General features: G+C 38.2%; 2 protein-coding genes across 3 annotated transcripts in view; one reads left to right on the forward strand and one right to left on the reverse strand.

Annotated features, from left to right (window-relative positions):
- The first annotated feature begins 2631 nt into the window (after window positions 1–2631).
- Window positions 2632–23290, forward strand: part of rtf2 (replication termination factor 2) — a 28869-nt gene continuing 8210 nt past the window's right edge. Inside the window, exons 1-5 of the mRNA XM_042505291.2 lie at window positions 2632–2791; window positions 3433–3527; window positions 3762–3855; window positions 4895–5034; window positions 5466–5544. Coding sequence (XP_042361225.2) covers window positions 2723–2791; window positions 3433–3527; window positions 3762–3855; window positions 4895–5034; window positions 5466–5544 — 477 coding nt within the window. The 5' untranslated portion in view covers window positions 2632–2722. The remainder of the gene's footprint in view (window positions 2792–3432; window positions 3528–3761; window positions 3856–4894; window positions 5035–5465; window positions 5545–23290) is intronic.
- Window positions 7951–22823, reverse strand: gcnt7 (glucosaminyl (N-acetyl) transferase family member 7). Of its 2 annotated transcripts, none has more exons than XM_088088609.1 (5): window positions 22631–22823; window positions 15843–16098; window positions 15008–15749; window positions 11734–11829; window positions 7951–9888 (listed from the first exon to the last, which is right to left on the reverse strand). In XM_088088609.1, the coding sequence occupies exons 2-5, from the start codon at window positions 16047–16049 to the stop codon at window positions 9647–9649; spliced, it is 1287 nt and encodes a 428-aa protein (XP_087944735.1). In that variant the 5' UTR covers window positions 16050–16098; window positions 22631–22823; the 3' UTR covers window positions 7951–9646. The 2 variants fall into 2 exon arrangements, with proteins under 2 accessions (XP_087944735.1, XP_042361202.1); XM_042505268.2 differs by lacking the exon at window positions 22631–22823 and adding an exon at window positions 17775–22610.

Raw genomic sequence — 23290 nt, forward strand, 5'->3', positions numbered from 1 at the left:
AGTCGTGACTTACAGAACAATGACTTAGTCCCACTGCTGCCTTTTGCCTATACTGCAATTTTAGGTTTATTTGAATTAAATCTGATTCAACTTCTTGAAAAACTTAAACAAGTGTCACAGTATTTGAACAGATCAGGGTTGTATTCTTCAGGGTCGTAATTAACATGTAGCCTGCAACCCATAAAGAAAACAAGACTTCCACTATTTTCATTTTCATTTTGTTGTCATTTCAGACTGCCTCTGCTGTATTTCAGCACACATCTCTCTGTTACATGAACAGACGATGTGACATTTGGACTATATGTCTCCAGTCAGTGAAATGTCAGGTATTAAACAGTTACAGTAAATCCTCTGTTTTTATCCATTCAGTTCAAGTCACTTTAAAGCTTCAACACAGGCATTTTTTGATTGCTTTGGTGTGCCAAAATACTTTGGGATGAATCCAGAGCTCGTCGTAGATATTTGCATTTTTACTTTATGTTACAACACAGTACATAAAACTAGACTTAAAGCTGATTTGGAACTTTTGAAATGCATAACATGGATGCAAACCCCCCCCCCAAAACCCGCATTTCATTTTTAACCAAGATTTAATCATCACTTTAATATATCATCTAAAAGAGCTCCATCGGGCTTTGCAGTTTTGACAACAGCAGAACATGCAAGACAGGGATAGAGGACCATTGTTCTAGCCTCCTTTTATCCAGTAGCCATTGTGCATTGTGGGTTCCTGAGGTGTTGGTTTGCAGTATCAGCCTGGGGCACTCCACTCTCTCAAAGATAGTTTGCTAACAGAGCTTTTACTCCTTTGCCTCTAATGAAAATCCATACTAAACATTTAGCTCTGTGTGAGAAAGGGGGGAAATTCAATAAGACACATAACACAATTTATAAATTACAGGAAGAACCAATCGAACCAACAGGGAAAATGGAGAAATGTTTTTATGTTTATATTTGTTAATTGTAGAACATTTTGGGAACCACAGTAGCAGCGGCATGTGTGTTGTGAGTGTAGAGAGGCGGAAATCTATTTTTCTCAGCCAAAATGAAGTCCAATGCTGTGTTTTCATTCAGTTTTTTCTTTCACTCAGAATATCAGCCATGCTGCCAGAGATGTCTCTGTTAGGTATTCCCCAAACTAATGGTCGCTCTTGGACAGCGCCATCGATAGTAAACTAATCTGCAGCCTGCAAGGCACAGGAAACAGATCTAATTAGCACTCATTGAACTATCTTCCAAGGAAACTTTCATCTTTAGACCACTCTGACAACAGGCCTGAAAGCCAGACTAATGTCACTTACTAGTCCTGGGTTTAATGGCTGACTGAAAAACATTTACCAGATGGAGGGGCAGTCAAAGAGGGAAGTCATCAACGTGAACTGTCTCGTCATGCTGTCGTGTATGGCCACAATAGCGTAAGTTGATTCTGAAAACTTATAAAGCCACTGGAAAATTGATTTAAAAAAGTATATATATATATATATATTATTTCTTTTCCAAGACTGACCTGGCCAAGAGGGCAACATAAAACATTTTTACAACAATAAATACAAGCAGACAAATACAACCATCACATATTACAACGAGCAAGCACAACATCCAGTTAAAATGCAACACAGAACAGTCAAATGCATTAACGTGCAATTTTCAATTCCAGTGAGAATTAGAGACGCTTTCATATTTACCACGAGTGCTATTTTCGCAGCCTTTTAAAAGAGACTTAAATCCCCCCACAGTGATAAGCTCAGACAATTTTCAGGTCCTTCTGTAAGTTATTCCAAATAGAGGGGACTGCATATTTAAAACCTTTTTTTTGCCAAGTTCTGGTGTTCTGGTCCTTTGGGACCAACATAAAGAGAATATTGTGTGAGCGCAGGCCATATTGATGCAGCAATTATCATAAGTTCTTACTGGTAATAAGTTGCTTAGTAAGTATATGTTCATTCCCATGTTGTGGCATCATTATGTTAAAATTATTATTACTCTTTTTTTAATACATATATATATATATATATATATATATATATATATATATATATATATATGGTAGACTAAATTTCTTCTTGCTTTCCATTCCCGTGGCAGTTCCCATCTTTGCTGCATGATAAACAGAAGCTGAGTAAATTATATTTTGGGTGATGCTTCCACACTGTGGCTGCCGCTACAAAATACACCTCAAGAAGAGTTTGAAGGGTTTTTTTTTTACCCAGCTTTATTTAACAAAAGATATGTACAAAATAAGTCAGACAAACAAGAACACAAACATACATGTGAGCACTAAAAAAAGACACTTTACACAGAAGATAATAAATAAACATCATATCAATACATAAACCGATAAAAATATTTTAAATATTATTTAAAAAATACAAAAAAAAAGGACAGGACAAAAAATAAAAATAATACATATTCACATTATATCAGGGGTTTCACCAAAGTTTTTGTAACAATCCAAAAATGTGGGTTTTATTTTGTTCTTTATGAGAGTGAGAGAGGAAAGCACTGAATTAAATTCAATCAAGAAAATACTGAAAAAGGGGTGTAAACCTAAAATGTTTTGTTTGTTCATTCAGCCACTAGAGGGCGACGTCAAACGGTTCTCACTTCCCGCGAGCTTTGCAGATCTCTCGTTGTTTATTTACAACCTGGAGACTTCCGGCCTGTAGTAGCTTTCTCCATTGCAAGCTAACTGGTGAATAAACTTTACAAGTCAGCTTTCAAGATGGGATGTGACGGTGGCACGATTCCTAAGAGACACGAGTTGGTGAAAGGACCCAAAAAAGTCGAAAAGGTCTGTTACGCTTATTTTTTTCCTTCTTTTTCAAATTTTTAAAACCGATACTGGAAAAAGCTGTCAGTTGTTTGCTGTTAGCCAGCTAACAGGCTAATGCTAGCTAGCGGCGAATTGTTTGAAAGATATTCGTTTTAAGTGACAATGTGTTTGACAGTGTGACAAAGTATTTTATATAGCTTTACTTACAATATATATCAGTCACTCGCCGGCTTTGTATTGTGAGGTGGCATTTACCCGTGGTTACGATGGTTAAATACCCCACAGTTAGCTTGCCAATCAAAGTTAGCTTCTCAAGAAGAACATGCTGTTTGTTAAATCGCCACATATTGAAGACGAAGCGCCAGTTTACTAACGTTACTAAGGAATGGGTCAATGAGATATGAGAATGAGTTGTATTAACACAAATTGAGAGGATAGGTTACGTTTCATAGTGATAATGTGGCCAACATGTTTACGAAAATATGGGTCCATTGACTAGGAAACATAATTGCAAATGTTGCTTGCTTTCTGTTACATGTGAGCTGTATCTATGAAAATGCTGGTGTGTTTAAATTTTGTAAAATTGAAAAATAAAACACGTACTAACGTTACTATTATGTGTGTGTTGTGTGCTCTTATATACCCGTACATGTGTCCAGGTTGATAAAAATGCAGAGTTAGCTGCCAAATGGAAATACTGTGCCTTGAGCCAGGAGAAACTCAGACGGCCCATTGTTTCCTGTGATCTGGGAAGGTAAGAGTTGGCTTTCTGTTCTAGTCACCATTATTTAGGTAAAATAAGCTACCCAGTTACAATTATGGAGAGCACTCTTTGATGTGACACTTAATCGATATTGTATGTGTATTTCAGATTTATTTAAAAAAAACTTACAGTAACTTGCAGACTAATGAGCTTTTCATGGCACCCAATCAGCCATCGATTTTTGATATGTCACAGTATGCACACTGTATCCATGTTATGTTTCAGGCTTTATAACAAAGATGCCATCATTGAATACCTTCTGGATAAGACTGCTGAGAGACCCAATGCTGAAGCTGTAGCTCACATCCGTGGGATTAAGGTATGTTGCACCGACATTTTCTTCTCATGTTAAAACCTGGGAGGGATGAAGTGCCTAAAGCCCCACTTTAGGGAAATCGCTGATATCTTGCCAGAAAAAGACACTGGTAGAAGTTAAAGTCACCTTTTAGAATATTACTGAAGTAAAAGTCATAAAGCATCTGTTATTTAACTGTACTTAAGTATATCTTCATGAGATTAAGTGTGCTGAAGTGTTGAAAGTAAATGTACAAGTAGATGCTGGTATTAAAAAAACTGTGAGACTTATGATGATGATTTCTTTATAATACACTACCTTTAAAATGGTGCCTACTTCACACTTTAAGAAAAGCAAGATCTTTCTTAAAACTTAAAGGATTTAAAGAAAACCATTAACCTCCTGGTCTGGCACTCAGGAGTAGAGCAGCCACTGTGCAGTTGCATGTTACAAATCTTTATCTCCTTGAATTTTTACTTACCCTCTCTGCTGTGGGATGCCATTTGTTGCTTGCATCATGAAGTCAGTTTCTTTGTGGATTGTAATCTTGAGCATATAGCATCTAATCTGACGTGCATCCTGGGCTTTACTGGAAATGGAACTTAACTGTGGCTTTGACAGCACTTGTCTCCGCAGTACTTTCTCATACCTGATTAACCAATGATCTAACTTGCAAACTAAGACCACAGATTTGCACACCTTACCAATTTTTTTCCTTTTTTTTAAGTAACAAAGTAATGAAAATCCTTAGGGAAAATGTACTGGAGTAAAAGTATATATTTTATATAGGTAATGTGCTAGAATAAAGGTAAGAGTGTACAGAAGTATAACAACTCAAGTATAGTAAAGATACTCTCAAAAAATACTAAAGCGCTGTAACAAGATATTCTTACTTTACACCACTTGTTAAAACACACACATATTTCCAGTGCTGTTCTGTTTTATGTAAGTGTGCCAGATTTTAATTGTATGTTTATGCTAGGGGTATCACTTCTGTGTATTTGTATTGGTTTTACATTATTTTATTTTTTTATGCATGTACCTCCATCTACACCTTCTGCAGGATATAAAAGAACTGAACTTGACTGATAACCCTGAGTGGGAGGGAGAGAGGAGGAATACTAAAGGAGACAGATATGAGGACATCCACTGCGGCATGTTCATTTGCCCTGTTGTTGGGTTGGAGATGAATGGCAAGCACAGGTAAAAAACAACAAGTAAAGGGTCCAAAACCTAGCAATTAGAAAGAGGGTGGTGTTTTCTTATGTTTAGTATAATGCATGAAGTATCACCAGAAAGCTTCTCCATTTGATGTAAAGACCAACTTTGTGCATCCAGTTTATTGAAGTGTAGAAATCATCTACTCATCAGGCAAGACTTTCAAAACATATCAGATTTTTGGCGAGTTCAGTGCTAATCACATTGTGCTAGTAGTTGATACACGTAGCTAAAATATTTGACAGAACTCAGCTGTTCTCATCACAGATGTTAAACTTCATATAAACCTTTGATCAACAGTGTTGGATAAATGCACCTCACATACTTGTATCGACAGCTCACTTTCTTCAGGAAATGTGCTAAAAGTTTCTTTATTTTTTAAAAATATTTTAATGCTGCTATGTGTCCATTTTCAGGTTCTGTTACCTGCAGACCTGCGGCTGTGTCTTTTCTGACAGGGCCCTGAAAGAGGTCAAGACAGAAATCTGCCACAAGGTGAGCCATATTTTCCCAGTCACTCTGTTACAACTTTCTTTAATGGACTGATTGTTTGCCCACTTTGCTTTATTTACCTCATTTTATTGATAGATTTCTAATCTGTCCTTGCCCTAACCCTCTCCTTGCCTCCCTATCGTTGGCCATGCAATGTTCGGCAGTGATTCTGCCTCTCACTGCTAATGTTGGGTAAATAAGCAGTTATCAATGTAGATAACCCACAGGCAGTCTGGCACAGGCATGATTGCAGATGCACAATCTGTTGCTTAGATGTCAAAAAATGTGTGTTAAAACTGCAAAAGGTAATGTGATGTTGAATAAATTGTATCAGCTCTGCAGAATCTCAAACTAAAACTCAAATAAAACATAGTGTATTGTTTACATTGTCCCAAAACGGTTTTATTAACACAAGTGAAGTCATTTAGATGACTAGAAACACTTCAATTTGAAAACAAAATTAATAAATAGAATGAAATAAATAAAATAAAGGAACAGAATTAATCAGTAAAGGTATATCTGAGGAGACAGTCTGACCACTGCAGCAGATATTTGCTAAAAAGTCTTCCTGTGTGCTTTTGGGGTGATTAATGGGTGATTGACCTGTCTGAAATATATAATTCTGCAAATGTCTCACAGGCTTATGATACAAAGAGATGGGTGAATATCTTATCAGTTTGTGTTTATAGATTTAAAAGATAATCCAAAATGATACCCAATTGGGTAATGCAGTGTTAGAGTAAAAGAAAGGAAAAATAATTTAAAAAAAAAAAACAGCAACATTTTCAAAGACTTATTGCTGCCAAATATTTACTCTATATTTGTTGGAATCAGCAAAACAACATCAATAGCCACAGCATTAAGAAATGTATTACAAGTAACAGTGATAAATTATTTCCTTTTTTTATTTGGTCAGTGATGCTAGAGAGGGCAGAGTAGAAATGGTTTAAATCAATAGAGCCGCTCGTCTGCACATGCTGTACCTGCTATAAATCCCTTTGTAGTGCAATGGGAATCATACAGCCTACTCCAATTTGCCCCTGTTCTCATGTGTGACTGTCTTCCACATTTGGTAAATGATCAGTTTTATGTTTTCTTCCACAGTTCCCTTTTTGTTTTAGTAGTTTTGGTATGGCATAAGCTTTGGTCAGCTAACATGAGGACATCACTCACATGAAGTTGTAAATGCATGTTTAGGGTTAACATTTTCCTCCTTTTCATCAACTTTTTCATCTATTTTTGAGTCATTTCTGACAATGAGTCAAATGGAGCCACATGGAAATCAGTAGCATGCCGTTGAACAATTTGGGGTCCTGACCTGTTTTAAGCTGTGGTCAAAATTTCTCATGTGCCGGCTATAAACACGTAGCCGACCACAGATTATATCCATTCACTGTTGTTGTTTCTGTGGAGGTGGAAGCATTTTGGCACAGATCAGTTGTTTGACTTTGTCAAAAATAGGACCTGAAACTATAAGAAATGTAACATTGCTTCTTGTGGGAAACTGGCTGTCTGCAGAGATTTTTACTTGGATGGACTTATTAGGCAACACAGTTTTTCTGTATTTATAGCCACTGACATTTAGGAGGACTTTGCATGCTCCTTAGCTAATCTCACATTTGCCTGGTATAGTGCAGACTGTTCTTGGCAAATTTGATGAATATGTCAGAATGTAGTTATAGGACTTAACATTTTCAAGCAAAAGACAAAAACAAAATAAGCTGAAATCAGCTGTGATTAAGTTGAACTCACACAGTAAACATGTTGTTTTTTTTTTTGTTGCACAAGTGATGTAAAACTCCATCATCTATCCAAGTCTTGTAATATAGCATGAAATGACATATAATTGTAAATCGCTGGACAGTGTTAGGAGTGTTAGGCCTGAATAGTTTGTGAGGTTTCAGAGCCTAGATCATATTTTGGAATCAGTCAATATTGATGATTATCACTCTGAAAAAAAGTCAAATCATTATTTATTTCAAGTTTAAAGGCTGAATTTTGCGCTTTTTCATTGTGGTTTAAACTATTATTTATTGTCAGAACTTGAAAACATTTGCCGAAAATCAGTACATTTTACAAATGAAAGGTAGATTCAGTACAATTATAATCAAAATAATGTCATTAAATTAAACAATACATAGACAAAGAATTCTGGTCAGTAGCATGTGAAACTCTTTGTAAAGTAGGTTAAAACATTTTACAAAGGCGTTAGCTGACAATATAAAAGAACAAAGAGGCAAAAGACGAAATGTGTGAAGTAACGTGGGCTCATTTCTTCCAGAAGAAAGTCAACCTGATCTGATTCAGACAAAAATTATGTTTATTGACTCATCTTCCTCTCCTTCTGCGAGTACAAACGTTACCTCTCCTTTTTCTTCTGGTTAATGGGGCTTGGACTCTAGAGTTAATGTGCATTATTGCCAACCTCCCTTGAACATTTACTATATTACTATTTACTATATTGAGAAAAAATACAACTTATTGTTAACATTTTACACATCGCCCAGCCCTACTTGTTGTTCACATTTCATCTTCTACCTGTACCTTGAAGCAGCATGCCCTAACTTTCACAGGCCCTTGTGTTTTCAGTGCTTTTAGTGGTCTGGATACACTGTGAGGTGGTGTGTTTTGCCTGATTATGTGTTAGAGATTTCAAGTTTAAACTGATGAGAACCTGCAGCTCTGATCAGTTCAGACGCGTTCATGATGGTAGATTTTTTTTATAGTCTTGTTTAGGGCTGGGTATTATCAAGAACCTCACAATTAAATTCGATTTCGATTCTTTGGGTCACGATTCGTTTAAATTTGGATTCGATATTGATCCAGTTGCTTCGATTCAGTTACGTGTGTTGATGTCAGAAATACCCACAGATAATTCATTAGAATACCTTCTGATATGTGTTCAATAAAGTGTTCATTATCTGTATTGATTTAGAACAAACTGACACCAAACTTATTTTACCATTAGCCTATATTTTTATTTATTAAATAAATTTAAAACTAAAATAAATTTAAAGTACAGAAAAGTGCACATTTTTGCCTGAGCAGAACCTAAAAAAAGTAATAAACATTTATGCAGGATTTATCTGCCTGGATTTGTGTGTGATCCACAGCTTTAGCGTTAGCAACAGGCTGCAAAACATCTGCGTGTTGTCGGCTCAAAGGTTACGTAGGTTCGTCTTATTGTTGCGGTGTTTTAACACTGACTCACAAGGCTCACACTTGACGTAACTACTATCGACTTTGTGTATCCAAACGTCGGCTTTTAATGTTGTCGGCGCTGATTTTAACACACTGCTACCTCGCACCACTGTCGCCTTTTTTAATGAATAAACAACAGCCGGTGTTTGGGGGGTCAAGCGGGACCTCTGAACAACGTCAGTCACTCTCCAGTGGCACTCACACTGCCCCCACAGGAGCGATGCATCATCACAATGGAAATAATCGATTTCAGGATTTAATGAAACAATACTGAATTTGCAAAAAACATATTGTAGAGCACCGATGAATCGATTTTTTTTACCCAGCCCTAGTCTTGTTTTATAAAGGAAGGAAGGGAGATTTTTTTTGTCATAATTGTCTTTATTTGTTTATTTACACCAGGTACTATCTAATTCATAAAAAAGAGAAAAACAGACAGTAGTTTTTAATCAACAAGTGTTTTTGTAACTGGACTACACACTGAACAATACTACGTTAAACATTTGCCTAAATGTTTAATTAAATTAAACAACAATGCATATTCAGACATTTATTCAATCCGTTGTGCTGTGTAGTTCTCTTATATAGTGTCTCCTATATACCTGTGTATTTTATTTAATGTGAATTCATTGTACTTCTGCATCACTTAAGCTGCTTTACTGTAGATATTTTAGTCCTCGCTGTGTTCTGATTTACATAAAGGACAGCCATCTCACAGTTTCATACTTAGATAAATATGTATAAGAATGGTAATTATGCAGCAGAGGAAGTAGGCAGTGCTTCCTCTGCTGCTCTCAGTTCAGTGTTTTTCTGCCCACAAATGAGACATTCACAGCCACTGAATGAGTGCAAGTAATCGAAACTGCACGTAACCTGACTTTTGCTGAGGAAACCAAAAGCAGTTTCATGCTCCAGCAGTGCTGTGGAAATAGCTGCTGCTTGAGTTGCTCTGTGTAGCCAGCAGCCATGATGGCGCTATGGGAACAGTTGCCTGGTTCAACACCTTGTTCCTGTGCCACTGCTCCAGGCAGTCAACAGCCTCAGGAAAGGTATTACTCTCAAACTTATTGGCAAACATGCTGTTTCTCTCAACGATCCATGGCAGGTCTTCCATTGCAAAGATACAGATGTCTCGTATGTAATGTCCTGAAAGACAACATCAGTTTTTCATCTTGTACTTGTGTATCACATATATAGAATCTGAGTCTGTTTTGCCTCACATTTTTATTATCACATACTATTACTTCTTATTTTTAAATCTGTTATCTGTAAAAGGTCATAAAGAACACAGACTAAACCTATTGCAGAGTATGTCATATCAGATAAATCCTCATATCTGTCCTCTTATCATCTTTTGTTGAGTAAATCTTGCCTTGCCTTAGAATGTAATTGGTCCTGTAATCCTGTCTGGAGCCAAAAGCCAAACACAATACAAAGAGTTAGGAGCAGACAGAGTTTATGTTATAGGGCAGATGTAGAATAAAGCTAATGTTAAGGACGCGTAATCAATTGGTATAATTAGTTTATGTGTGCAGTAGAAAAGGGTATTTTAAGTAAGTTCCATACTGGCATAGTCACAATAAATTTTGATATCGAGTTATTATTGAGTTCCTGCCAAAAAAAAATAAAAATTTAACAGAAGTGTAGGGTCAGTAATGAACACCCAGGCGAAAATGTGAGTAGAGGTTAGTCTACTTTTCTGTGCTGCACAGACCGTAGAGATTAACTAATATACCTAAATTGAATGTTAATCTTCCACTACACATCTGTTTTGTCAAAATACTTCCAAACATTACTCTTGTGCCTGGGACCAGATACATAAAACTCTGTCCAGATCCATGACTTAAACTTTGTGTACCCAAAAAGGCAAAAATATGCATTCACATTCTTTTTGTCAGATTTAAAAAGCTGTGCTTATACCTGATTGTTTTATAAATCTCAATCTTTGTGGCACAGGACGCACAAGCCTAATTTCCACGCCCAAAGTTAAACATAAATTGATGTAGAATTGTCCTTAAATATGTGCTTGCCTATTGATACCTGTGTCCCTCCACCACTCCTGACCTGTTGATTAGAAATACAGTAAAGAAAGTACAATTTCACAGACTGCGTCTCAACGGTGAGGTTCAATGCCAAAGCACGCACGGCTAGATATTTGCAACCTCCTTTCTGCTAATTCACCACATTTCTGCAAACCATCGTCATGGTAAAATCTCAATCACTCTGATTATTAAACATCAGAAGGGTGATAAATGATTCATTCATAGCCCTCATGTTCAAACAGACTTTACAGAGTGCTTCACAGGATAACATGAAACAATCTCTAACAGTGAGATGAATGTGAATAAAAATGATGATGAAATTTATCTCATAAATGATTAGACTCTATAATGCGCCTTTGACTGATATTTGACACCATGCAGCCTGCAAAAATAATAACACAAACAGAGTTATCTGTCTCTTAAGCTATGTTAATCTGCTCCTTATCATATCACCTGCAGCTACTATCTCTGCTTAAACCCTGTGTACACCTGGTCTTAAGAATGCATGAGTTGCGCATATTCTCACAGCACGTTCTTAAATACCGATTTATACGTGGAAAAAGACTTTTGCATGTTTTTTGTGCGTACACATCGTTTATGTATCTGGCCCCAGTTTACCACCCTTCCCATAACATAAGATGTGGTGTCTGACTGAAGCCTTGAACATTGTCTGTGGCTGCATAGATATATGATGTCCAAATTGAGAACTCGAGTACTCATGCCTATCCCTAGCACATAGAAGTGAGTTTGGCCACCAAAAAATACTAATTTGAACATTTGTTTGTAAATTACATAACAGATTTTAAGTATTGCTATGGCGTTTTAGTGTCACAAATTAAACATTACAGTTAAACAACACATGTAGAATTTTAGACAGATAAGCCCTGTGGAACAGTAATTAATCAATTAAACGTTAGCTCATTATTACACATGCACTTTCGTACTGTACCTTTGCAGCCATTATGTGCCTTTCCTTCTTGATCCCTCCATTTGATTGCCCGGATGGCTCCTTCCCAACCTCCATCTATGTGACTGTTTGGAGCTTCTTCAAACACATAACCAGACAAAATTAATTCTAATTATGTGACCTAATTGAATTATAAGGAGTAACTTATGGGCTGTCATGTCCTCTGCGTGGTAGACAGCCCCGGATGCTTTCCATGGAAAAGCTTACGGAAGCGGCTATGTGCAGCTCTTTATCAGAGGTGGGGAGGTGAATTTGTCTGCCAGTAAAATCTCATCCTTTAAGCCTTTTCTCGTGTAAAACTGAAACCTGTTTGAAAACGCTTCCTTGAGAGCATCAAAGGGCATCTTTGTGCAGCTTATCCAAGAAAGTTTTTTTTCACCTCAGTCACGTCTAGTTAATCTTCACACCTCTAAATAAGAGCACTGCACTGCCACTTCCCTAAAATTTTCATTGGGAAGGCATAAACAGGCCTAGTATTTACTTATCACACGTATAATGTTCCAAATAGAAATTATATTAGGATAATACAAAAAAAAATCATAAAGAACATCTATTGTAGCCTTATTTTCACACTAGCAGTCCTAAATAATGGAGCAATAACATTGATTTTTAAGAATTTCTAACATCTTTGCAAAATTATCAATATGAATATTGATAGCACTTCAAGTCAATGAGAGTTCAGTTCAGGTTAGACATTAAGAATAGGCTTCCACCCTGTGGCCCTCTTCCCTCATCACATTTCCCTCATCACATTTCAACCACCCTTCTTAGTACCACCTGGGGACAAACTTTCTTTGTGGAGGAAAATTGTTGTTTCAGTTTACCAGATATCTGACATCCTGAAACTTAACTCGAAAGTAACCAAAGGTGTGCAAAATGTTAGAAATGAGAACACACCTTCTGATACAAAATTGTTGTTGACTAAGGCCATGTCCACACGGAAACGAGTGTAGGTGTATTCGCAAAGGTTTTTTTATCGTATGGATGTTTCGTCCTCATGGAGCCGGCATTTTCGGAGCCCGAATATGCTAATTTTTTAAACCGGGTCTCAGCGTGAACAAATCTGAAGACGCCACCCTTGCGTTTCCATGTTTACAACCCATATGCATCTTTCCTGAACCGATAACACCATAGCCCCAACTCTTCCTTAACCTGCATGTGCTTACCCCGCCTACAAACAACAACAATAATGGCGGATTACAGTGTTGTGTTCGTGCTGCAGAAGCTTCTGAGCGTGATATGGCTTTTACAGCAAAATCCTCTGCTCCTCTACTACCACTGTGAGCAACAAGTGGACATGGAGAACAGCATATGCAGCACGTTCCTAGATACACCATGGAGAACAACCAGAAGGGCAACCAGGAGAAAGTTTTGGGTAAGCCCAGGCAGAACCAGCAGTTGGTGGGACAACTTTGTCAATGGTGTTGTCATAGTTAATGAATGGCAGGAGATCTTTTGCATGTCCAGAGCCTCTGTCGTGCCCTGAGGGAAGAACTGTGCCCATATATCAAAGGGCAAACAAAAGAGTTGTGATAACGCTTTATTTCCTGAGTGAGGAGGGAGGGCTACAGAAGACTGCTTACTAATGCCTTCGCCGTGTCACGCCAGACTGTGTCCGTCATTGTTAGGCAGACATGCAGAGCAATCGCCATCCACCTGGGTCCAAAATACATCAAGCTGCCTTTTACTGAGCCCGAGGCTGAGGATCTGGTTGTGGGCTTCCATTGTGCTCATGGCATGCCACAATGTTTTGGAGCAGTTGACAGCACCCACATCGAAAAACAAGAGCACCACACATCCTTGGCCACTCCGACGCCCAGTGTCCACCGCCTGCCTATATTTGCTTGGGATGATTTTACCTTGGTGGTGACCTGGGCTTTTGTTATGGCAATAATGTCTTGAAGGAAATCTTTGTCTCTCGGGTGCCTTGGATACTGCAACCTGAAATATGTCCATTATATCACTATATTTGGACTGGCAGGACTCCCAGTCAGCATTCTCCTGCAGTTTGTTTGTCTTGTAGTCAAGTGTGACCCGAAGCGGAAGTTCTATCTCGTTGTCAGTCCACAGAAATGTCTCCTTTCTAGCTTGATTTGTATTCTTCGCCTTTTCATCTTTGTGTGTTTGTTTACATGGCATGAGTTTTATGCGCATGCTCCATGTCTTATTTTCTGTTTTTGCTGTATTTCAGTGGCAGCATTACAGCACCCCTTACAGGCCTGGCATATATAGTGGGGTTTTTTCAGTGGTTTTGTGTGTACCCACATATTTCTTGAGACAATTCTGTGTTTACGGAAAACTTTTTTTTAAACAAAAAAGAAATAGATCAGTTCCGTCTCTATGTGGACATGGCCTAATATAGATCTAGTATCAGTATGATGTTAAAGGGGAAAACAACCACAATTAAGAACTCCGTTATGTTATTTCCATGGCCCAAGGAGAATTCAAACCATAATTGTGAACATGTGCTACTCTCCCTTAAAGCCTGAAACTAGAGAAGTAAGTCTCAAACTTGTGATGTTATATGATATTAAGTCTGGAGCTGCTCAACAGACAGTGAATGGGAGCCTGATTTTGTGGACCAACAAAATGTTTGTTTTCTTTTTTATATTCAAATGAGTTTTATTCTGGAGCAGTGTTCTCAGTTCTGAAACACAAAATGTACCCATATACTCAGAGCATTCCCCCAGGTACTCTCAGTGTCATCTTTAACATATTTCCCAAATCATTGTCTTATGGAGTAGCTCCAGACTTTATACTAGACCACATCACTTATCACATATCGCATTTATCACTTTCTGTCTTTTAATGCTGTTACATTTTATGCTTATTTTTGCTGATGTGCCAGTAGTACAAGTTTGATGGCTTTAGTTATACTGTGGCTCACTTTAAGGCCAATCCAAGACTTCTGACTCCACAGTTCGTACATTGGCAATGCTGTTTATTTTGCCACATACAAAATTTGTCCATCAAAAAACAATTAAACGCTGGTCCTCTTCTCTACCATCACATTGCTTTAGAGCCCACACTCACGCAAACTTGAATTATTGTGATAATTGCAGAGTGATTGAGCCATTTTAAGAAGTCTAAGGATCAAATATGCTTTTTGACCTTGTTGCATTGATTGCTAAATCTCACTCCCCCTTTGATTCAAACATCATGATCACACTAGTTAATATTTGACAGATTTATCAGGATCTTTCCACCACCATGTACCCATTTAAGAACGCTGATACATTTGATAACTGCAATTTACCTTTGATGTGGTTGAGGGTAACCCAGTAGTGCTCGTCTGGACTAAATGTGTCTTTAGACCACTCCAAGAGGTCCTGGGCTATTTGGTTTTCCATAACAAAGTCTACAAAAGCCCTTGTCAGAGCATAGTAGGCTGTTCCAAAATAAACTTGAAGATTGTGTGGAGGAGGACCTTTTGTTAGTCCTAACCCTTTAAGAGCTACATGTGATCCCGTTATCTCGCTGTGCTGGAGATGTGTCCTGTGCCTCATAGTTGCCGGCTGCTTTATCCCAGGCGTCATGTTTCTGTCCCTCCACTCTTTGCTCTGCATGTACCGCACCAATTCCAGGTTGCTCTTGATAGGGAAATCCTGCCCACACAGATTTATCACCTTCTTCCAGCCAACCTTGGATTTTGCCAGATCTTTCATGCAGTTCAAATCTGCCTTTAGGCGAGAAAAGCCAGCATATGTCACTGTTTCGCTGCGGCTGGAGAGGAAAGTATTTTTAAAGCAGCTGACTAGCTTTAGCACAGCCGCCTGGTACTCCAATGGAGCCTTTTCATCCACATGAATGCAGTAGACATTTTGTGGCATGTAAATGGCCCGCAACAGGCGCACAAATAGCTCCAGCTCCTTGTGAACAGTAACAATGAATGCTAAAGGGTAGTCCTCTTCCTCTCGACTTAGAGGTCTTGTGATAAAGTGTAGGTCTCTCATCATATTGGAACACTGCATGCGACTATCCAGAATATAGTTTTCCACCTATGGACGGAAAAAAGATATAAGAACACCACGCTGTTCAAACATATACCCTTGTATCTTTACCTACATTTGTCAGTATACGTCAAAACATACCTGGCAGTCATGGCGGTTCCACTCCACCCCTTCCTCTGTGCCAAGCAGCGAAGTTTTACATTGTGCAGAGAACGGCCTGCAACTTGGAGGCTCCAGTGGCTTGGGCTCTGTTGGCATGTTCGTCCTCAAGTAAATGACTGAGCAGATAATAATACTCATCCCCAGGCACAACAGGAAGCTGCATTTTGTCCCTTCAAGCTGGAGCATAATAGCCCTGCTTCACCGCATCCAAAAAGCACCACCACAGATGAAACTCCTGCAATAAAGACATCCACATTGGTTATTTGCAGTAGGGTCTTGGAGTCCTGTGGGATAATAAATAGGGTTATATATGTAGGTTAGCACTAATTGATGGAGGCAGTTTTTAGAGCAAGAAATGTAGTTGAGTGTACCAAATTCAGCCTATTAATAACTGTTATTTGAGATGGGACGGATAACTGGCAATACATTGTCTCTGGTTCATATTTCTGAAACATATTTAAAATTTGCATTTGTGAAATATATAGGATTTTAACTGATCTTTATCAGGTCAGTTTTTTTAAATCATGCAAACTAATACATTTCAACTGTAGAGAGTTGTTCTTCCTCTACTTTGCGCCCCAACCAAAATCCAAATCAAAACATATAAAAGAAATCTGTTCAGCAACATTTGGCAAAATGAAGAGGGAGCTGACAAAGTAGAATACTTAAATAAACCTTTTAAAGACAGACATGAAAGTTTTTTGCAATTGATATTTTCATTCTTGTGAGGAACATTAATTGAAACTATTGCTGAAATGAGTAGCTAACAGATAATGTATTACCTAGAATTTTTAATCAGTCCAAAATCAGTCACGTGCAAACAATAGAAAATTTCTGGTTATAGTTCACTTTCTTTTTGTTTCCTATTATTATGAAATTAGCATGGAGATTGTACAGACAAAATAAGAGTATCTTGAGATAAAAACAGGGGTAATTGAGAATGGCTGTATTTTTAAATGGATTTTACATTATTTTACATTAATCTGAACTTAACTGAAAAACAACTGAGAAATGGTTATTTGCAATAACAAAAGCAATTGCAGTTTTAATTGAAACATGCTGTAGAGACTCACCTAACAACGAGCTTTGGTGACTGTATTCTTCAGGATAGACATGTCCATGGTGCAATACATAGTAATAAGTAAACAACATTTTTGTGAGATGTGAGGAAAGGTTTCAGACTGATATTCTCAGGGCACCTCATTGTTTCCTGAGGCCTGAAAATACCAGCCTCTACAATTAACTAGCTGTGCAGTAAATCCAGTATGACTGGATTCTTTGCTGGTCAGTTTTCAAAATAATAGTTACTGTTTGATGCATTGTAAGGGTAGTGTTTGTACACCAAACTCCCGATATCTTTGTAGTACTTGACATCAATCTCTTGTCAACTCAGAATGGTCTTTATTGAGCATACGAGAGACTGTGGAGTATTAGAGAAAAAGTCACAGCGGGGAGCAATGTCTCTGAGGACTATTCTTAATCCCAGTGAGGCTTCCTCACATGCTGTTAATGACCAAAGATGAAGATATCCGCAGGGAAGCTGGCATGAAAATATATACTTTTCCAAACCTCTGTTGTGATATTGTCACCCCCCACCCCTTACACACACACCTTTCCTCACTGACATTGGGAGAAAAAACTACTGAAACCCAGCATGTATGTAAAAAAAAAAAAAAGCTTGATTGCTAATAGTGTAATTTGAGTTTTTTTCTGAATCAAAAACCTCAAATCTTTTGATGATAATCATTTTACATTTTTAAGATTCACGGAGGGATTATATCCATCTTCTTATTTTGCTGTCTAGATCAGATATGTAAAGCTTATATCAATGCATCACATGTAAACACACATACAGGCAGATACAGTATGGAAAGACAGAATGTCAAAGAGACGGCAATTAGAGCTGTTTACCTTGGAGGCAGTTCAGTCTGTAGTCCTTGTTGAGAGGTAAAACATTAGACATCAGCGCCTGTTCTCATTATTAAACAGCTACTCTGAGCTTTTTACTACAATCCATCCAGAGTCCGGTTGAGACCACAAGTCATTCCCATTGGTGCCATCATCATCAGCAACAGAGCAACAACAGCAGCAGCAGCAGTTTATGTCATGTGTATCAGCTAAATGTGGTTGGCAGGATGGTTTTGTACAGAGAGTGAGAGGCTGTGCTCTCTGAGCTTGAGACCCTGTCAGAGTGACACAGAGTGCTTTGCATGTGCTTTTTTTCCTTTCTGGTCGTATTCATCGCTGATTAAGTCACTCCCCCGACATCCCCATGAGATGAGGTCTGTCCCTGCCTGGTTACCAGAAGTCACACCCACGCATGCACCTGACACACCGGAACACGCTCAAATCACACACACACACTCACACACACACTCCCTTTTTTCCACTCTCCTCCCCCCCTACAGGGTCCTACTCACTGGTGCGTTGGATATCTCTTTTTGTGTCCTCTTGCTTTCCATTGTTTTTCCTCAAACCCCTTTAGCTTCTTTTTTCCACAAATAGGTATAATTCCAGTTCATCTGCAAAGTTAGAAGTGCGCATATCGAATTATCCACACTGTCTTTCCACTGTGCCCGCTCTTTCTGTCATCTTCACCCTCTCGTTGCCTGTCAAGTAGCTGGTTCGATGGCGAGAAAAGATTCTAGTTGACTTGATATCCTGGTTCTCAGCTCACTGGTGGCCTCTTTCATACGTGATAAAGCAGCCGCAGAGTGACTGACTTCAGAGCAGCAGCCACAGTTTGTTTGCTGCCTGGTCAGCTTCTGAGATTATCCCTCTTGTGTTGAACAGAGCACATGGCCCGAGTTCACACCCACTGAGCCTGCATTACGGCAACACAATAGATCCCCTGCTGGTTACTCAGGGGTTTAATATTTGTGTTTGTACATGGGTGTGTTTTCCCTTTTTAGAAGCAGTTGTGCTGCTCATGTTAGTGTTTTTGAGTTTTATACGAAGTTGTGAAATAGAGATTTTGCACTTTCTGTTTAGAAAAATTGCAGTGATGTTCAATAATTGTTCTTTTCAAAGAGTGTTCTTCAGTGGTTTCCCACAGAGGTGCCGTGACCAGGTGTCGTGTTGCATTTCTGTTAACAATTTACAAACTGTTTTGGATGAATTAAATATAGTAATATATCTACCATCTAAGTTTTGAATTAACTGGCATAGGCAAAGCTTATGTGAAATGAATTAACCAGAATAATTCTGGTTGGTCTGTAATGCACAAATCAAACCACAGTTAGTTTTCTATTGTAGCATTGTGTTTCAAAGGGAAATTCCTGTTGATCAAGTTAAGAGATGAAACATTTAACAATATGACTGTGGTTCAGTTGATTTTTACCTTAGGCAAGACATGACACTGTAATCAGACTTGGTATCCACCTCGATTTGCTAGAAAACTATATTGTATTAACTTTTTTTGTGAGCAGGGTGCTGCCATCTTAAAGAAAGCTGACTGGTAATATCATAAGAATGGTTAATCTCTGTTGTCTGAGTTTACTAGTGGGAGTTGTTGAAATGGGCTTGGAAAATGTGGTACTGTAAAGCCTGCTTAGTCCCTTGATGGCTGATTTATTCTGACATGAGGTCACCAGCTAGCTTGTTGAAAGATGGCTGCACCCTGCTGGCGAAAAACATGAAATCCAGTCTAGCTTTTTATCAAAACTTGGTTGATTTAGGGGATGTGTGATTAAGAAACTCCCCGAGTACTCGCATTAAATTAGAACACTCAGTTTCTTGCAACAAAAAAAATCTGTTGTAAGAATAGGAATGTACATTAGCTGGTAATGAAAAAAAAGGGGGGGATTTGAAATACACTTATTGAACAACCAGGTTCCAGGTAGCTTATTAAACCATAAATCGAGAGTAAACATGAAAAAAATCAGCAAACTTTCTGCCATTGCTAGTAAAGTTACAGGTTAAAGGCAGTACTGAGGTAGCCCTTCTCCTCAAAGTCAGTTCACCCTCTGCCTGGCACAAGCAAACAGCAGCTAACATCCTGTTTACACCAAACACGGAGCAGTTTAGCGGTCTGAACAAACTCTCACAGACACTGAAACTGCCCTACTCTATCGTTAAACTTATTAATAGTCGTGTGATGCTAACAGTAAGCCCTTTCTTTGTGTGCGTGTGTGTGCATGGCACTGTTCCCGGGTGTGGAGGCCACATTCTCACAGCAGTAGTAATATTGATAAGCAGAGAGAGGAGAAAGGGGACAGTGGGGCAAAGAGGTGCTGAGTCAAGCAATACCCTGCACAAAGCTCTACATTAAAATAAGATTTTACACATTCTAAATAGACAGAAAAAAAACAATAACTATGTTCAAATGTAGTAGGGGTGGTGGTAAGTACTCTATACGTTGAACACTGATGTCCACATAAGTACTCGAGTACTCATGCCTATCCCAAAAGGAACCATAGTCATATTATTCAGCGCTTCACTTCTTATTTTAACTCTGTAGAGTGATTCAGCCTGCCTGTCATTCAGGTAATCAAAATTTTCCTGCTTTTAGGTGAGGCGGAGGTGGTACCACCCTGATCATGTGTTCTATGCCCTTAAGTGGCTCAAGGAAACACTTTTTACAAGCAACATTATTTTAGTCAAGTCAACTTTATTTATATAGCACAATTTCATACAATGTCGGCTCGATGTGATTAAAAGCATCTAAAAAGGACATTATTGTGTGCTGACGGTCAGATTTGTCATACATTGCTTTTTGTGTCGTGCACCTGGAAGAGTTTTTCATTTGCAGTTTGGAGCGTGCTCCTTTTCCCCTTGTGTCAGTGTGCTTCACACACAACAAATATGTACAAAATAAAATAAATCTGGGTGCAAATGCATATTTACATATAAATACAGGAGTCAGGAGTTTATAATTTTAAGATTGGAAATAAATAATTAATAGATTGTGGCCAAATTGTTACATGGAATGTCAGTAGGGGTGCAACATTATGTTTTAACAACGATGCGATATGTGTGATACATGGTTGGTCATGTATGACACATATATATGCAAGACCAATATGGGCTATGGGCGATATGATATGAATCAATGACTAGAAATCAATATAGTGACTTTTTTTGGCCTATTTCTGTGGAGTGGTAGTTTAGATAAAATACTGGAAAAGCATGATACACTGAACTACACAAACATTCAGTGCAAGCCCTTTATTCAGTGTGTGTGAAATAGATACCTGGATACTAGACAGTCAGGAGTCTGCTGTTTTTTTGCAAGGGAATCAGAGAAAAATTGACATAACAAGTTAACATAACAATTAAATGGCAAATTGCCATTGTATTTGACCTTCTATCTGCATATTTTACAAACAGCAAGTGTTGTATCAAGAATGTCTTTGTTTTAAAAAAAAAAACCAAATTGTGTCCAAACATTTGACCGCAAACGCAGACTAAAAATCTCTTGCTCTCCTTTTACCTGGTGCTTCCCTGCGATGATCCACCACTATCTAAAGCTGCTGAGTGCTGACACTATATGCATACCAGAACACCGGAGAATGGAAGAATGAACCAGAGTAATGTTTACAATTATTCACCATCATAAGTGCAAAAAATAGATCCACATATAGGGCTTGATGCTGACTTTTTTCCCCCAAGGAGCACATATGTTCCTAGCTTAACAAAATTAGGAGCACACTAACTTTAGAAAATAACTTTCTGCACATTTAAAACATTTCCCACACATCCCCACAACTGTACACTTGTACTTCAGAGGTAAACACTGTAGCACTACATTTACCTAAGAGAAACATTTACAGTTTTACTCACAAAACAACAATTAAAATATGATGCATTATTATTTAAGAAACTATCCATCATTTAATTACAATAAAAAAAGGTTCACTTTGAACAGATTTTTAGTAAATTGAAATGCATTGTGCTAATAATTCCTCCTCTGAATGCAGGACTTTGACTTTAATTTTTAGCTGTTTTCTATTAATAGTTTTACAAAAGAAAAAAGTTTTGAGTACTTCTTCTACAGCTGCCAACCACCTACAAACATCCCCATTTAGAGAAAGAGTGAAACTAAAGCAGAGCAATGTGTCTGGGGCCTAAAGCCCCTACAACACTAAATACGCCCCTGGTAATAATGAAAGTGCACAGCACTGAATGAAAGAAGAGACACCGGCAATGTGCCCTCCCATTTATATAGAATTCCATTGACAGGCAGACAAAGCTAAAACAAAGCAGTCTGTAGAAGTTTGTTTGTTCATTTAGACACTTTGGATTCACTGAGCTGCAACAGTTTGGCCAAACTGATCAGCTGCATGAGCGATCACAGTGGTCCAAAAAGTATTATTATTATTTTTAATTACAATGTATTTATTATTATTTTGTCAGTTTCTGAAAAAATTAAGTTATATTGGCTGCTTAAATATAATCACCTCACTGTTTGATGATGTTCGAAACAAAAAGTTGTCTGGCAAAACTTTGCTCCCCTTAATTGCACGATGGGGAAGCCTTTGTGATGTGCATTACATTAATGCTGTGCTGATATGGTATATGGCATGTGTAGGACATGCGCACTGTCTGTACTGAAACATCATTGAGGAGATAAATAGCCTGCCTGCTTTGCTTTGCGGTAGCCTAAACTGAATTTTTGCAATCATTTTAATCCCATAATTGCAATCCACAGACAGAAGGAAAAGGTTAGGAAGTTGGCTAAGTTTTAAAGCAAAAACATTTTAGTAAGGCTATAACTAAAAATTAATTAACTTTTGCACTGATAAAGTGGAAAAAAAGAATTTCTTTACCTTTTATTGGTGTTGACTATGCAGTGCCTTTTCTTCGTAGTTGGCAGTTTTGGCCCTGACTTGTCTGGTGCACTGTCTGATTATGATAGCGCTTGGTAGTGGTATCACCACCACAACTGGGGCACGCCAGAACTGTTTTTGCAAATGACGGTTATCTACCAAGTGCAAGGCTTGCTAGAAGATATGCAGTTTTGCCAGTGCCTTCCCTGGTGCACTGTGCTGATTATGATAGCACCTTATTACGATAGCACCACCACAGTGGGTTAATGACACAACTGCAGTTACAAATGGCGGAAATCCACCAAGTGCAAGGCTTGTCAGCGGATAGTTTTTCATTATAACACCTGTCAGTGTGTGAGTTTATTGAGAGTTGGAAGCAGACGGAAATTTGATATAGGCAGTCGCCTTCCAAATCTTAGTGCAGGAAAAACCCTGAAAATTATATGCATGGCAATTCAAGTGAATTTATCAATACACCGTACCATTTGTTTCCCTTTCACATGCTTTCACATCCTGCCTGTGGGTCTGGTTGAACTGGTTTTACTACCCCCTCTAAAGAAAACCCTATGTAATGATAGAAAACTGCGGGAGTGTCAAAAAAAAAACAAAACGTTGCAACGGGTGCAAACTAAGGTATGTAAGTAGTTTCACAATAATAAT

Source organism: Plectropomus leopardus, chromosome 2 (assembly GCF_026936395.1).
Source record: "Plectropomus leopardus strain MGB_pleo_1.0 chromosome 2, ASM2693639v1, whole genome shotgun sequence".
Lineage (NCBI taxonomy): Eukaryota > Metazoa > Chordata > Actinopteri > Perciformes > Serranidae > Plectropomus > Plectropomus leopardus.

Coding starts and splice junctions, on each gene's coding strand:
- gcnt7 (XM_088088609.1), bottom strand. CDS start 16,049: ATGCTCCAGCTTGAAGGGACAAAATGCAGCTTCCTGTTGTGCCTGGGG. Junction 15,750..15,842: donor GGAACCGCCATGACTGCCAG/GTATGTTTTGAC, acceptor TTCCGTCCATAG/GTGGAAAACTATATTCTGGA. Junction 9,889..11,733: donor GGCACATAATGGCTGCAAAG/GTACAGTACGAA, acceptor GTTGTCTTTCAG/GACATTACATACGAGACATC.